General features: G+C 44.7%; 1 protein-coding gene across 1 annotated transcript in view; it reads right to left on the bottom strand.

Moving 5' to 3' along the window:
• The window catches only part of LOC137648172 (uncharacterized), a 25,397-nt gene extending 21,454 nt beyond the window's left edge, over positions 1-3,943 (bottom strand). The window contains exons 1-3 of the mRNA XM_068381098.1: positions 3,907-3,943; positions 1,295-1,519; positions 1-153 (exon numbers count right to left, since the gene is read on the bottom strand). The exon at positions 1-153 is cut by the window's left edge and continues 140 nt beyond it. Coding sequence (XP_068237199.1) covers positions 1-153; positions 1,295-1,519; positions 3,907-3,943 — 415 coding nt within the window. The remainder of the gene's footprint in view (positions 154-1,294; positions 1,520-3,906) is intronic.
• Between the last annotated feature and the right edge of the window lie 13,191 nt (positions 3,944-17,134).

Below are 17,134 nucleotides of genomic sequence, written 5' to 3'. Positions count from 1 at the left end.
GGCCCATTTCTTCGATTACAGCGAACGTCTGTTTAGCAGCTGCCAATCGATCCGAGGCCAGACGTCTGAATTTGGTGAAGACTGAGGGTCCCGTCGTCTTGATATGGTGATAAATACCGTGTTTGGCAGGAACCGTGAGGGTTTGGCGATGTTCTGGAGGTGGGCATAGGCATCCGTGGGTGCACTGATGTGGAGAGCGAGGTTGGAGGGGGTGGGGTGAAGAGGTGTCAACAAGTACAAGTCTGCGTTGACCAATCATCGGTTGGCAACATCAACCAGAAGGTGGAAATAAGAGAGAAAATCCACACCGAGGATTGGCAATTTGACGTCAGCAACGAGAGACTTCCAATTAAAATTGCCGTTTCTAAACGATAATGTGAGGTTCTCGTAACTGTATGTGGGTGTTGCAGATCCATTGGCAGCTACCATGCGGACGTCGGCAGACTTACACAGACTACGTTGTGTCCTGAAGAGTTCCCTTGGCAAAAGAGAAAGACGGACACCTGTGTCTACCAAAAATCGCACACCCGTTCCTGCACCATGTAAAAGAAAATATTAGTAACACGGCAGGCCACCACCACGAGCGATGGCCTACTTAAACGTTTTTTTGTCACTGATAATCCTTGGCACATTTCTTCGCGGCAGCCCCAAATCTAGAGTGGTAGTAGCAAAACTGCGGCTCATGGGTATCAGTAAGTGGCTGTAGAAGTCGTTGGGAGGGGTGCAACCGAGTGGCACGTGATGGGTGGCTCACCGCTCCGGCATGTCACGGGGTAGACGTGTGTGTCCTACGGCATTCACGTCAGCCTCGGTTGATGTTGAATAGGTGTCCTCTTTGTCAGGAGTGGGGGTGTTGATGGAGGTCTCGAAGGTCGTGAAGTAGCTGTCCATGTTCAGGCGCCTGTAATCCTCGCACAGGAGGGAGCCGTCTCTCTTTACGACGATTTGTAAGGGTGACGACCATGGGCTGGAGGCCTTTTGGCATAGGCCCATTTCTTCTATTACAGCGAACGTCTGTTTAGCAGCTGCCAATCGATCCAAGGCCAGACGTCTGAATTTGGTGAAGACTGAGGGTCCCGTCGTCTTGTTATGGTGATAAATACCGTGTTTGGCAGGAACTGTGAGGGTTTGGCGATGTTCTGGAGGTGGGCATAGGCATCCGTGAGTGCACTGATGTGGAGAGTGAGGTTGGAGGGGCCGGGGTGAAGAGGTGTTGACAAGTACAAGTCTGCGTTGATCAATCGTCGGTGGGCGACATCGACCAGAAGGTGGAAATAAGAGAGAAAATCCACACCGAGGATTGGCAATTTGACGTCAGCAACGAGAGACTTCCAATTAAAATTGCCGTTTCCAAACGATAATGTGAGGTTCTCGTAACCGTACGTGGGTATTGCAGATCCATTTGCAGCTGCCATGCGGACGTCGGCAAACTTACACAGACTACGTTGTGTCCTGAAGAGTTCCCTTGGCAAAAGAGAACGAAGAACACCCGTGTCTACCAAAAATCGCACACCCGTTCCTGCATCATGTAAAAAGAAAATATTAGTAACACGGCAGGCCACCACCACAAGCGATGGCCTACTTACACGTTTTTTTTTGTCACTGACAATCCTTGGCACATTTCTTCGCGGCAGCCCCAAATCTAGTGTGGTAGTAGCAAAATTGCGGCTGATGGGTATCAGTAAGTGGCTGTAGAAGTCGTTGGGAGGGGTGCAACCGAGTGGTACGTGATGGGTGGCTCACCGTTCCGGCATGTCACGGGGTAGGCGTGTGTGTCCTACGGCATTCACGTCAGCCTCGGTTGATGTTGAATAGGTGTCCTCTTCGTCAGGAGTGGGGGTGTTGATGGAGGTCTCGAAGGTCGTGAAGTAGCTGTCCATAAAGGCATTGGCTTTGGTCATCAAGTTTTTTATGAGTAAACTTTGACACTGGGTATGGCAGTGCGTACAGGTTCGGGTAAACGGCATACCCAAAAGGCCCAAAGTAGGTTCACCTCACAAGGAGAGCCGTCTGTGGCAAGTTGCAGGTGAGTGATATTGGTCATTTCCCCTTGGTCCCCAATGGTTGTTGAGAGCTGAAAAAGTTTTGCTAAATGGGCGGCTGGCAACAGCAAGTACTGGAGCAGAAGTTATGTTTTGAGGGCGTCATACGCTATTCAGGTGTCTCCTTGTTCACAAAGCCAATCGGAGATGTCCGGGAAGGTGTCCTCGGGTATTGCAGCGAGAACATAATCTGCTTTGGTGGTTGACCAAGTCACGCCCTTGATGCAGACCTGGACTTTTGCGCGCTGAAACCAAACAAACGCCTCGCCGCTGGCAAACGACGAAAGTTAGAATGTGGGGGTGCCAACTTCTGTGGAGTCCGCCAGAGTAACAGTGAGGGGGGGATGGCGGGAGGAGTGAGTCGACTTCCGGGGTCACCAAGCATAGGTTCTGACTCAAAGCGTGATGAATGCAACTGAGATACTTTATTATAGACACATCTAGTATATATACACACTAGGTCCTGGTAAGAAGGTCACAAAATACAAACTGGCAACCGGTTCTGTTAACAGATAACAATGAAATAGGCAGACAGGTTAAAACAAGTTGCTGTCAGTGCAAGGGGATAGCGAAGATACAAAGGATAATATATACAAAAAATAGAAATGTCGTTTCTATGTTTGATCACGTGACACGGGTGGTACACAATTTATGGTTGCTTTGATTAAACAAATAACTTCCATTACTGGAAGTTCTCATAATTATCATACACATGCACTCATGGTTATTATTATTATTATTATTATTATTATTATTATTATTATTATTATTGTTATTATTATTATTATTGTTATCATTATAATAATAATAATAATAATAATAATAATAATAATAATAATATATTATTATTATTATTATTATTATTATTATTATTATTATTATTATTATTATTATTATTATTATTATTATTATTGTTGTTATTGTTATCATTATTACACATGGTACTACCCAAGTTGAAAAGTAGGATGCAATAAGCCCAAGGGCTTCAACAGGGAAACATAACATAGTGAGTGAAGAAAATAAGGAAGGTCCCCAGAATGTTTGCAGTACACCATACTTAATAACATTGTACATAAGTGTCAATGTAGATGAGTTAACTCCATGTGCTTGTCGGCCATGAGGGTCCGATGACGTTGCTTAGTTTTTATTTATATAAAAAGTTGATATGCAGGAGCACAAGTTCAGATGTTGAACAGGTGAATTTTAAAAAAGTTCTTTATCTTCTTCTGGATATCATATTGTTGTAAGTTCAATAACAAATCCAAGGTCACAGAAGATGTAGCTGAAATGTCTCACTCAAGAGAAGTGTTCAACCAGGTTTCTTTCGTTGACGGATCGCTTTTTCCTTAAATAGTTCAGGACCCAATCTCGAACGTTCCTGCATGACTATCTAGAACTATCTGGCGTGGCCAACACGCTTCTTGGGCAAGAGTTGATTGATGTTGGGGTGGAAATTTTGGGAAATATCCAGCACTCCCGTTCCTGAACATAACGATACATCGAGTTGTAATTATTTTTTTTTTTCACATTAACCTATTATATAAAATACAATAAGCCTTCTTCAGAGCTCTTATAACACAATATACATTAATCTAACGATCATATAACAGTCAGGAAAACGTGACATCTCATTGTTGGTAAACAGATTCAGTGCTCATCTTGCCGAGGCCTTATCAGGGTGATGTGTTTCTATAAAATTTAAGTTTCTAACGTTTTTAATATCTCCTTAATCTTACTTGAAGCAAGAGGTGTGTCAGTCTGCCCCTCCTACTTCTCCTCAGATGAAGTATCCTCCACAATTTAATCAGTTCCTCAAGAAAATCGTTGATGTTGTTCTTGTATATTTCCAACCCCATTGTCTTACCCATTGACACAATTTTATCAATAACTGCCTCGTGCATAGATTCAAAGGCTTCAAAAACACATCTATGAATGCATTTATGCCATAGAGTCTCCTGAAGGCAGAATTGTCGAGACAGCCAGTACCTGTCCTTATAGCATCAGGTACAGTCATGGAATTCTAGGCTGAATGACGTCAAGTTTGGAGGATGGGTGTATTACCACGTAGACTGTCGTTCTTACACATAGTAAAAATATCTTGATAATTATTGCTTTATATTATGGAAATTTTTTTGTCTAACGTGCTATGGTTTCCTCTTGAAATCTAATTAACAAAACAAAAAATTTTTAGAATTTTTTATTTATTTATATTTTTATTTTTTTAAGCTAGAGTTTTGATGAGTAGTGGTGCTTCCAGTAGCTTATCAAAATGTTAAAACAATATATAAGCTATTTTCAAGACTTGGAAATTATCAGAAGCATTTTTCAACTTTTATAATAAAAAGTAAATGGAAATATATTTCAGCATAAAATTATATGACTACAGCAACAGACATATACACAATATTTTATCAATGGCAAGGTAAAAAACAAATAAAATGAGGTAAATGAAGCAAGAAGTTTTTTAAAGTCCAGTTATATTAATTTAATTAATATTTTTGATAAAAAATACTGGTTGAGACAACCGAGACGATTAATTGCTGTCCTGCCTCCCTCAAGTTAGTAACTTACTTCACCGGAAAACAACCGTATGAAGCAAGCCCCTACCAATGACTATCATGTCTCTCAGGATCTGAAAAACAAAAAACACTCCCTGTAAAACTGGTCAGGTAAAAGGGAAACTAAATTACTTACGGGAATCCGTATTAACAAGAACAAAACTCAAGACGGGAATCCGTTCACTAAAATTACCTTCGATAGAATTCGATTTTGTAATTTTAAAAACACATTGTTCATAAACTGTGGTAATCCACCAAAAATGAAACTTAATGGCTAATAGCCTAATGTGGTAATCCACGAATAACAATTAATGAATTTTCAATAAAAGTGGTAATCCACTGTAAAAAACCTAACTTTTAACGCTATAAAAAAGAAAACCGAAAACAAAATTGGAAAAATAGTAATTTCTTTTGATCCCGAGATTTATTTTTAACAAGGTCTTGAGAAGGGAACTAATTTAATCTAATGTATTAAATTCTTATGGCTAGGGTATCAAATCAACTCATGTTCAGATGTGAAAAGGCTGACTCACCTCAATACTCCTGCCGTTCACTGAATTACTGTTGCTCCTGCTGCCCCCCAAAGTGGCATAGTGTCGGTGTCACTAGGGGTTTATCCTTCCATGACCGAGAGTTGTAAAAACGTCCACCATACAAGAAGGAATTTGTCTGAGAACTGACTTGGAAACTCCGATCACCACGACAAAAACTTCCAGCTCTCGGACAACAGCGTAAACAAGCAGTTCACCTTAAAAACAATACTAGGCGACAGATCACTAATAACAAGATTGTTTAGAGGAACTAAAGTCAGCCCCGCTCTACACTTGAACATGACAAAAATAATATTACGAATAATATTTAAGAGGTTTGATATTTATTATATTTAACAACAAAAGAAATCACTTTCAACTTCTCCAATTTTGGTTTACGATAAATTATTTTCTACAACATACCTTGAAAATATTCTTGAGTTTACTGCAATCCTAATTCATTCATCATCATCATCTGCTACGCCTATTGACGCAATGGGACTCGGTTAGATTTCAACAGTCATCTCTATCCTGAAGCTTTGATTCAATACTTCTCCATTCACCATCTCCTACTTCACGCTTCACAGTAATAAGACATGTAGGCCTGGGTTTTCCAACTCATCTAGTGCCTTATGGAGCCCAGTTGAACATGTAGTGAGCTAATCTCTCTTGTGGAGTACGAAGAGCATTCCCAAACCATCTTCATCTACCCCTCATATGACACTCGAGTAATCTCTCAAATAGTTTCAATTCTAATACTTTATCACCATCAACTCCATGTTTGTAAACCGTTATAATTCCTACATAAATAAAGAATGTTTATGACTCACCTATTAGGAGTTTTTATCGAATGTTAAGCCTTTCTCAGTAGAAGTTTCAGGGAAGTCATGAAAGAAAAATTGTAACTTAGACCCATACAAATGGTATAACATTTATAATTAGTGACTTCAATAAAACGATCATGCCGAAAACTTTCTCATAACGATTCAGCTCAATATAGTTTTTTTTTTTTTTTTTTTTTTTTTTTTTAAAATAAATCTTGTAAAATTCTTATAGATGCTACTTCAAAAGTAATTATCATCTCGTAATATATTTTCGTAACCAAAACAAATTACTTTTCATTAAATAAAAAAAAAAGTTATTTACCTAAGTGAAGTAGGAATTACCCATTTATTCATGATTCATGTAACAAATAGTTACAGAATATAGAGAATGTCTGTGGAGTAATTCCAGCAGGAGGAATTCCTGCAAGAGATCTATCACAGTATCTGACCAGTCATCGACTTTCCTCCATTCCAGGTCAAAGGAACACCGATTTTCCTTTCACTGTGTGATATATTTTCCCTTTTTTCTACTTCTTCTATTCATATGATTGTTGGTTGGGTAAACCTGGCTTCTCTCTCTCTCTCTCTCTCTCTCTCTCTCTCTCTCTCTCTCTCTCTCTCTCTCTCTCTCTCTCTCTCTCTCTCTCACAGTTCAAATCCAATGAATGTGAATAAATCAAGACTTTTCCTTCATCATAGAGAAATACAATGAAACTTCTGAACAGTACAGTATACCTTTATGTTGGAAACCATGAAACTTTTTCCTTATTTTATCATTTATTATATCATATGCATTATAATGGAAATTGAAATAGAAAAATATTTCTTCTTACAGAACACATCCAAATGTCAAGAGAGAGTATCAAGATACCTGTTCAGCTCTCTATACAAGGCTCTCATAAGCCTTCTAGGCCTGTCTTGATATATTTAGACATAAAAATCTTAAACGAGTTCTCTCATCAAATAATAAAGAAAAGAAAAAATAAATCACAGATAGTGCATGCTTACGGTATAGGCATGAAACACGTTTCTACTAGTCGCACCGAATCAATACGTCAACACCAAGGGTGTAAATTGGCCTAACTCTGTCTTAATCTGTACCAAATAGTGAGGTAAAAATTTTTCAAAATTGAAATGTGCCTCCTCAGATAGCTAACCGAAGCAATAGTTATTATTCTCTCTCTCTCTCTCTCTCTCTCTCTCTCTCTCTCTCTCTCTCTCTCTCTCTCTCTCTCTCTCTCTCTCTTCAAACCCACACGCTCCATTAGTCACCCTTAGAATATTTATAAAGATCATCAACTATTTGACATAATATATAACCTTGTAGTAAAAAAAAGACGAAAGTCCCACCCATATTGATCGTAATTCCACAAATAATTTTTTTACGTTTCAGATGAAACAGGAAAAATTTACCTCATTTTTTTTCCTTTGTAAAATTCCAGATGCTTTATTTGAGAGAGAGAGAGAGAGAGAGAGAGAGAGAGAGAGAGAGAGAGAGAGAGAGAGAGAGAGAGAGAGAGAGAGAGAGAGAGTCGCCAAAGCTGTCTATCATACCGGAAATTATTATATGAGGAATACGATGGTTGCCTTTTCTATATGGAATTTATATTGCGTCTAGATGTAACTATTTTTTTTATTTCCTCATAGTAATCTTTTCATGTTTCATTACTTTACTTTCGCAAAAAAAAAAAAAAATGTGTTTTTATTAAGTTTTGAAGAGTGGTGATGGTGATTTTAATATAGAGTTACACAAAATGAAGTTTGAGGAGAACGAGCGGGTAAGGCGTCATGAGTTGGAGATGATGAAATTAAATATAGAGATGGCTAAGTTGCAGGGCCAATTTGATAAGTTTCCCTAAAAGGGACTTCCTAGATAGGTATTTTTGGTGGCCTGGAATTGAATTGAGTGTGAAGCAGATTATCAGAGAGTGTGAGACTTGTCAGGTTATGGGTAAACCAAATCGGGAGATCCCTAAAGCCCCGTTGCATAACATACCCGCTATAGGTGATCCTTTTTCAGATTTAGTAATTGATGTGGTAGGTCCCTTACCCAAAACTAAAACAGGTTACGTATATTTACTAACTATCATGGATAGAGCCTCTCGCTTTCCTGAAGCTATACCTATGAGACGTATTACTTCCACAGTTGTCTTTGAAAAATTATTTGATTTCTTTCCCAGGTATGGTCTCCCTCACATAATTCCGAACGACTGTGGGACGAATTTCACGAGTAAGGTATTTAGGGGTAAGTGCGCTGAACTGGCCATTCAGCACGTTATCAGCGTACCTTATCACCCGGAGAGTCAAGGAGTGGTGGAAAGGTTCCACCAGACCCTCAATTCTATCCTGAAGAAACATTGTTATGAGCATGATGGTGACTGGGACAAAGCCCTCCCTTTTGCCCTCTTTGCTATCAGGAATAACCCTAACTCTTCCACTGGTGTAGCTCCTTTCGAGTTGGTATTTGGCACAAGGTCCGTGGACCATTGGAAATTGTTTTTGAAATGCTCAAGTCCAACCGGAAGGAAGAAATAGATATAAAAAGGTTTGTGGAAGACCTGAAGGGAAGAATGTTTAGTGCCTGGAAGTTTGCCAGGGAAAATTTGGAACGGTCCCAGTCAGTAATGAAGAACAACTATGACAAACAGGTAAAGGTACGGTCATTTGAACCTAGGGACTTGGTTTCTGTGCTGAGTATGGACCCAGATAGTTTTCTTAAACCAAGATATAAGGGCCCTTGGAAAGTTTTGAGAAAACTGTCAGAGGTTAACTATGAAATTGAAGCTCTTGGTTCAAGACGCAAATGTAGAATATTTCATGATAATTGTCTGAAACCTTATATTGGTAAGCAAGGTGATCCATTAGCGTTAGTGTCCGAGCCTGTGTCTGTGGTATTAGATGTTTCCTTTGGATTCATTGGGTGAAAATATGCAAAATTTGGAGATGTGAAAAAGTAGGTTAGATCATTTAGATGTTAACAAACGGGAAGATATACTTAATCTAATTAATTCTTTTTCAGATCTTTTTCAGGATGTTCCAGGTAGGACAAATATTCTAAGTCATGACGTTGATGTAGGTGATGCTTCCCCTGTGAAGCAGAGTCCTTACCAGCTGAACCCCGTAAAGGAGGATTTGGTCAGTAAGGAGATAGAGTATTGTATCAACCGTGTGTCACACGATCGTACATAGTTCATTTTGTGCTTGTATCTTCGCTCTCCCCTCGCACTAAAACGAACCTGAAAATTCATGTCTGCTTTTCTCCTCTGTAACAGTGTCAATATTTGAACATGAAAATTCTTGTTGCTTTGAGATTTTGTATAAAAAGGAGAGTGTTCTTTGATAAACTAACTCAGTTGCTTTCACACTGCCTTTGAGTCCACAACCTCCTCTTCGGCTCGTCACATTGATGACCCCGGAAGTCGACTCGCTCCCACCGCCTTCCACGCCCACCCCCCTCGCCCCTCCATCGTTGGTACTATGACGGACTCTACAGAACTTGGCGCTGCGGCTGCTTCATTGAAACTTTCACCGTTCGCCAGCGGAGAGGCGTTTGCTTGGTTTCAGCGCGCAGAAGTCCAGTTTCGCATCAAGGGCGTGACTCGCTCAACGACCAAAGCAGATTATGTTCTCGCGGCGATACCCGAGGACACCTTCCCGGAAATATCCGACTGGCTTTGTGAACAAGGAGACACCCCAATAGCGTATGACTCCCTCAAAACATACCTTCTACAGCAGTACTCGCCGTTGCCAGCCGCCCATGTAGCAAAGCTTTTTCAGCTCTCGCAACAACTGCTGGGGGACCAAAGGGCTTAGCATGCCCTCAGGGAAATGACCAGTATTGCCCGCCTTCAACCTGCCGCAGACGGCTATCCTCGTGAGGTGAACCTACTTTGTGCCCTTTGGATACGCCGTTTACCCGGACCTATACGCGCTGCCATACCCGATGTCGATAGTTTACCCATAAAGGACTTGATGACCAAAGCCGACGCCCTTATGGACAGCCACTTCAAGACCTCCATAAACGCCTCCACCCCTGACGAAGAGGATGCCTATTCAACGTCAACCGAAGCTGACATGAATGCCGTAGGACATACACGCCCACACTGTGACGTGTCGAAGCAGCGACAAATCCGCCCACCACCCACCAATCGCTCGCGCCCCAACAAACGACTTCTACAGCCACTTACTACCTCCCATCCGCCGCAGTTTTGCTACTACCACTTCATATTCGGGGCAACTGCAAAGAAATGTGCCAAGGATTGTCAGTGGCCAAAAAACGTGTAAGTAGGCCATCGCTCGTGGCGGTGGCTTCCCGTGTTTCTAATCTTTTCTTTTTACATGATGCAGGAACGGGCGTGCGATTTTTGGTAGACATGGGTGCTTGTCGTTATCTTTTGCCAAGGAAACTCTTCAAGACACGACGTAGTCTGTCTACATCTGCCGACGTCCGCTTGGTAGCTGCCAACGGATCTGCGATACCCACCTACGGTTACGAGAATCTCACATTATCGCTCGGAAACGGTAAATTCGATTGGAAGTTTCTCGGTGCTGACGTCACATTGCCAATCCTCGGTGCGGATTTCCTCTCTCATTTCCACCTTCTGGTCGATGTCGCCCACCGACGATTGGTCAACGCAGACTCGTACTTGTCGACACCTCTTCAACCCGGCCCCTCTAACCTCGCTCTCCACATTAGCGTACCCACGGATGCCTACGCCCACCTCCTCACGTCGTACCCGGAAGTTTTCCGTCCAGAACTTCGCCAAACGCCCACGGTTCCTGTTAAGCACGGTATTTATCACCATATCAAGACGACGGGACCCCCAGTCTTCGCAAAATTCAGACGTCTGGCACCGGAACGATTGGCAGCCGCCAAACTGACGTTCGCCGAAATGGAGGAAATGGGCCTTTGCCAAATGGCCTCCAGCCCATGGTTGTCACCCTTACACATCGTTCTGAAGAAAGACGGCTCCCTCCGTCCGTGCGGGGATTACAGGCGCCGGAACATGCAAACAGAACCGGATCACTACCCCCTCCCAAACATTGCCGACGTGACCTCCTACCTGCACAAAGCAAAGGTTTTCTCTACGCTCGATCTCCAGAAGGGGTATTATCAGGTGCCTATGAACCAAGAAGACATCCCCAAGACTGCCATCACCACTCCGTTTGGTACATACACCTTCAATTACTCCTGTTTTGGCCTTCGTAATGCTGGGGCCACGTTTCAACTTAGGGGACCTCCCTTTCTGTGTATGTTATGTGGACGACATACTTGTATCCTCCTCCTCAAAAGAGGAACACCTCCATCACCTGCGCATCGTGCTCGACTGCCTGCAACAAAACGGCCTTGTAGTCCGGTACGACAAGTGTACCTTTGGCGCCAACGAAGTGTCGTTCTTAGGGCACCGCATCACTCCTGAAGGAGTCCACCCCCTCCCTGAGAAAGTAGCAGCCATTCAGAACTTCCCCGTGCCCTCGACCATCAAAGCTCTGCAGGAATTCTTGGGCATGATAAACTATTATCACCGTTTTCTGCCAGCCATTGCCGACAGTCTTTCTCCCCTCTACGCCTCCCTCAAGGGCAAGCCAAAGGACCTGGAGTGGGGTCCCCTTTATGATGCAGCCTTCTGCAATGCAAAGAAGGCCCTATCAACTGCTGCAGCTCTCACTTTTCCTATCCAACATGCCCCTCTCCTTCTCTCCACCGATACCAGCGACGTCGCTATTGGTGCAGTACTTGAGCAGGTGTTCAACGGCTCGCCGCGCCCATTGGCCTTCTTCAGCAGATAACTGTCCAAGGCAGAATCGGGTTATTCTACCTTCGATCGAGAATTACTGGCGGTGCACTTGGCTGTCCGTCACTTTCACTATTTCTTAGAAGGTACGCCCTTCGTCATTCGCAGAGACCACATGCCTCTGGTGCACGCCTTTACTCGACAGTCTGATGCCTGGTCCGCCCGTCAACGCCGACATCTCTCCGCCGTGGCTGAATACAATTGCACCCTTCAAGACGTCCCTGGGAAAATGAATCCCGTTGCCGATGCCCTGTCAAGAAACACGTTGGCTGCCTTTCAACTGGGATTGGATTACAACGCCCTGGCTGAACCCCAACGACAGGATCCAGAGTATCAAGCATGTAGGACATCCTGCACGTCCCTCCGTTGGGAAGACCTTCCCCTCGAAGACTACAACACCACCCTCCTCTGTGACGTCAGTACTGGTAGACCGCGACCTTGGATTCCTGCTCCCATGTGACAGCAGGTGTTTGATTTCATTCACGGCCATTCACATCCCTCGTGCTGTTCTACTGCACAGCTGCTGAAGGCAAAGTTCATTTGGCACGGCATTTCTAAGGATGCTAAGGATTGGGTCCGCGCCTGTACTTCTTGCCAAACTTCCAAAGTACATTGACACACGGATTCCAGAGTGGGCACCTTTCCTCAACCTCAGCGTCGTTTCGCACACATTCACGTCGACGTTGTGGGGCCCCTACCCACATCACAAGGACATCGTTACCTGTTTACCGTCATTGACCGCTCCACTCGTTGGCCTGAAGCCATTCCCATGGAAACTGCAACGTCCGCCTCATGTACATCTGCCTTACTCTCTGGATGGATTGCAAGATTTGGTATCCCTGAGAATATTACTTCTGACAGGGGAACCACTTTCCCCTCTCAATTGTGGACATCATTAGCGAATCTCCTGGGCATCACCCTACATCAGACAACGGCCTACAATCCCGCTGCCAATGGAATGGTTGAACGTTTTCATCGCACCCTCAAAGCAGCTTTGATGTCCTGCTGCAAGGATTCCAACTGGTTTACTCAGCTTCCCTGAGTCCTCCTGGGACTGAGGACCACTCCTAAAGACGCCCTCGACGTCTCGGCAGCTGAAATGGTGTATGGCGACCGGTGGTCTTCCCTGCCGAATTTTTTCCTTCTACAACATCCTCCGACGATCTTCAGCGCATATGTCACATCGTGGGAAAATTTATTCCATGCCGCTAGACTTACAAGCCCCTAGCGAAGCATCACATACCAACAGACTTGCACTCTGCAACGCACGTCTTCCTGCGCAACGACACTAGCAAGCCACCGCTAACGCCCCCTTACACGGGTCCTTTCCTTGTGATCCGCCGCAGTCCGAAAGCATTCCTCCTAAACAACTATAGATACAACTATATTAGGGTGTTCTGTTCCTTCCTGTTTCCAGTAAGTCTGGCTTCAGGGAGGGGGCAGGACATCAGAGTTCTTAGTCTGAGTCTGTTGATGTCTAGCTTGTGGTTGAGATTCCCTCGCCAGACTGACAACAGACATAGGAGGCTTAGCCTCCTTAGTTCACTTTCGAAGGTTTCTGTACGAGATGATTCCTTCTGCTTGTGATCTAGCAGACTAGTCCTGTGTTGTTGTTCTCAGTGTGGAGGATAAGATCCTCTTTTCTGTGAATAACGCCTTCCTTGCTTTGGTTCCGAGGGAGTTGGCAAGTATTGCTGGCCTCCCTCCTCGGATCTCCCCTAGGCTAAGATGAGTTTTCTTGGCTGTGGGTGATTCATTATTAGAGCAAGGTTAGCAGGACCCTCTTCTCCCTTTCCCCCTCTTTCCTTTGTGATGGCCTAGCCATTGCATTCCTGTCCGTCATTCTACATCTGTACCTAGCATAGGTTAGGATGTGGGGTTGACTCAGTCCCTTGCTTGCCGGCAGTGCATGCCGGCCGGCAAGGGTCTTCTGCTTTGAGTGCTGCCCAGACCTCCCTTGGTCTCTCATCCATGTTTGTCTGCAGAGCCAGATGGCATTGGTCAGGAAGCCTGAAGTTATATTCTCCCCTTCCTTATGTGCACTCTTTCGGGTTGCCGGGTTATGAGGTAGTACACTCTCTTATCCCGGCATCCATTCTGTTTTTCTTCTAGTGTTGTACTCTAGCCTGGCAGCCGGGCAGTCGGAGCTCTTTGGTTCTTTTGCTGCCAGCCGGCATTGGTTGTATACCTTTGCCGGCCGGCTATATATCACAGTTGCCGGCCGGCAATAGTTATTGCCGGCCAGCACATGCATTTGAACCAGCGTTCTTCCACCTTATAGTTCTTATGTAGTATACTTTGGAACTAGTTAAGGTGTGTGCCGGCCGGCACATTTCCTTCTATACTGTAGCCAGTATTTTTCAGTATAGTATATACTGTAAGGAGAAAGTTATAGTATAGTATTTGTTACAACACTAAGTTTTCTAACACTTTTGTGTTGTCTCGCACAGCCCTTTGGTGTAACCTTACAGATAAAGAAAGTGAGTTCTTTCTTGTCTACTATCCCGCATTTTAAAATAATTTTTGGGGTGTGAGCTACACCTGTTTCCTCTGGAAACTATTCATTGGCTGCTCTAGAATAGATTGGCCATACAATTTTATTATTTGGAAGGTTGCAGCAATTGACTGTGCGGGGAAATACAAGTGTGTGTCTTTCCTTTCTAGTTTAGTTGTGCTAAGCTATGTATATCCAGTGATACGTAGTTCACTTGATACTCATGGATTTTTCTTCTCTTTACAAGAGGACCATCCGAAGTGTGGAATCGTTTTCTGCAACGTCCGCAGCAAGAACTTCTGCGGACATAATTTGTGTAGGAGGCACGCAGCATGCGCAGTCTCCAAAGGTGATCTCCGGTATTGGGACCCGCAGGTATGTACCGTGTGCACAAACCTGATTACTGTGGCTTTTTATTCCCCTAAGACGACGGAGTCATGGGACGCAGCAAGGGAGAAGCTTCGTACCTGGGTAAGGTGCTTTCAGAAGAACACTTCTGGGCCTTATCTTCCAAGTGAGAAGATGAGGGCTTACCTTTTCCCCAGGGCGTCAGCTAATGCAGTGATTCCCCAGCCCCAAGTGGAGATACCAGTGGTTCAGATCCCTGTGGATTCTGAAGTCGCGGACGTCCTGCAGGACATCCAATTGGTAGATACGATGTGGGAGGTGTCCGAGCGTCTGGAAGATGACCTTCTGCCGGAAGACCAGGGTGAAGAGCAGGCTCCAGACAATGAAGAGAAAGAGGTCGACCAGGTGTCGGCTACTCCGGTTCAGGCCACTGAACCTATTCCCTCAACATCGTCCTCTCTCCCAGATGAGCTGGGAAAGACCCTTTCCTCCATCGTTGGAATGATCCAACAGATGCAGAGGGAGAATAATGAGAAGGCGGCTGCAATGGAGCTGGAGATGCGGAGACTTGCAGCATCACGTGGGCCCCAGAAGAAGCTCAGCGTGAAAGACCTTCCCTTGTGCTCAGATGTTGACCCTTGGCAGTATGCTGTGCACATGCCTATGACGACGGGAAAAATCGTCATTTCGGAGAAGTTGGCTCAGTCCCCCTTGAGGAGGTGGAATTCTGGCCCAGCAAGGAGTCGTATCAGAATTGTTACATCCGCCTAAGGAAGGAACCAGCCTCAAAGGAAGAAACAGAGCTGAAGGAGGTCATAGTTTTGGACCACGCTAAGGCTCAAGCTTTATTGTCAAGCTCGATGAAAGAGAGGGGCTTCTCAAACTTGAAAGTACCTGCTTTGAGTAAGAAGCACCCTTCCTTTGTGTCCTCTCCTTCAAGAGCCTTCTCCTTTATGCAGAAAGGGTTTACGGCTGTGCTGAAAGCAGTCGAGGCATGCCCCTCCTTGGAGGAGTGTAAACCTCTGTCTTTGGCCCTACCCATGGACCACAAGGACTGGAAGGACGTCCATCTTACCTTCTCAGTCGGGAAGTTGGAGGCTGATATTGCCGGACGTCAGTTCGGTGAGAACCTCCCCAAGCTGTCTGACTTTCTTTTGCGAAGGGAACTTGAGACAAAAGAAAGACTTGCTGCCTCAATGTCTCATCAAACAGCTCTGGAGACAATGGCAAGTGACCCCAAGGTCCATGAGATGTTCATGGTAGTGACTAAGACACACCTAGTCACAGTGACGAAGGACCTTTGTAGCTTCGTCAAAGCTAGGAGGGCTTGTAGGGAGTTCGTGTTCGCCTCGGCTGCGGTGAGGCACGAGCCAAGGAAGCTAATCTCCTCCAACATTTGGGGCAAATACCTCTTTCCTAGTAAAGAGGTCAAGGAGGTTGTAGATAAGGCTGCCACGGAGAATAGAAACCTTCTCCAGAAGTGGGGCCTATCCCTCAAGAGAAAGTCTTTCCCGGATGAGGGTCCTCAACCAAAGAGGAAGACTAAGAAGACTAGGCTACCTTCTCGGCCAGCAAAGCCATTCGGACAGCAGCAGCAACAGCAATTTCCTATGCCTACAGTGCCCCAGATGGTAGCACAAACCCTGACCACGTACTAGTGGGTACCCCAAGCCGTGTTGACGCAGTCTCCGGCATTTAACCCAGCGTTCGAAGGGCAGTCAACTACCTTTCGAGCGAAGCTTAGAGGAGCAGCCAGAGGTTCCTCTAGACGCCCTCAAGGGGGAGGGGATTCAGGGGTGGTCGCGGTCAAGGAGGCAAGGCCTCAGGGCAACAGCAGTCAAAGGGAGATGATACCGGTAGGAGGGAGACTTCAGAATTTTCGGGATCGGTGGACATTCGATCCCTGGGCCCACAGCCTACTCAAGAATGGACTGGGTTGGAGCTGGTAAAGCACTCCACCCCCGTGCCCTCGATTTTTCCAACACTCCACCCCCGTTCTGGAGGAGTACATTCAAGAACTGTTGGAGAAAAGGGTAATCCGAAGGGTAAAGTCCATCAAATTCCAAGGGAGGCTGTTTTGTGTTCCCAAGAAGGACTCACAAAAACATGGACTAGGTTGGAGCTGGAGCAGTCCTCCACCTCAATTTCCTAAATTCTCCCAACACTCAACCCCTGTTCTGGAAGAATATGTTCGAAGAGCTCTTAGACAAAAGAGTAATCTGGAAAGTTAAGTCCATCAAATTCCAAGGAAGGCTGTTTTGTGTTCCAAAGAAGGACTCAAGGAAACTCAGAGTCATTCTACACTTGTCGCCACTCAACAAGTTCATTGTGAACTGCAAGTTCAAGATGCTAACACTCCAACACATAAGGACCTTACTGCCCAAGAGGGCATTTACCGTCTCTATAGATTTGTCAGATGCCTATTGGCACGTTCCAATCAATCGTCAACTCTCCCCCTACCTAGGGTTCAAGCTACATCGAAGACTCTACGCCTTCAGAGCCATGCCATTCGGGCTAAACATAGCCCCAAGGATCTTCACAAA

This window comes from Palaemon carinicauda, chromosome 10 (genome assembly GCF_036898095.1).
Source record: "Palaemon carinicauda isolate YSFRI2023 chromosome 10, ASM3689809v2, whole genome shotgun sequence".
NCBI lineage: Eukaryota > Metazoa > Arthropoda > Malacostraca > Decapoda > Palaemonidae > Palaemon > Palaemon carinicauda.
Note: the sequence above shows the minus strand (reverse complement) of the source record. Positions and strands in the feature narration are given on the sequence as shown.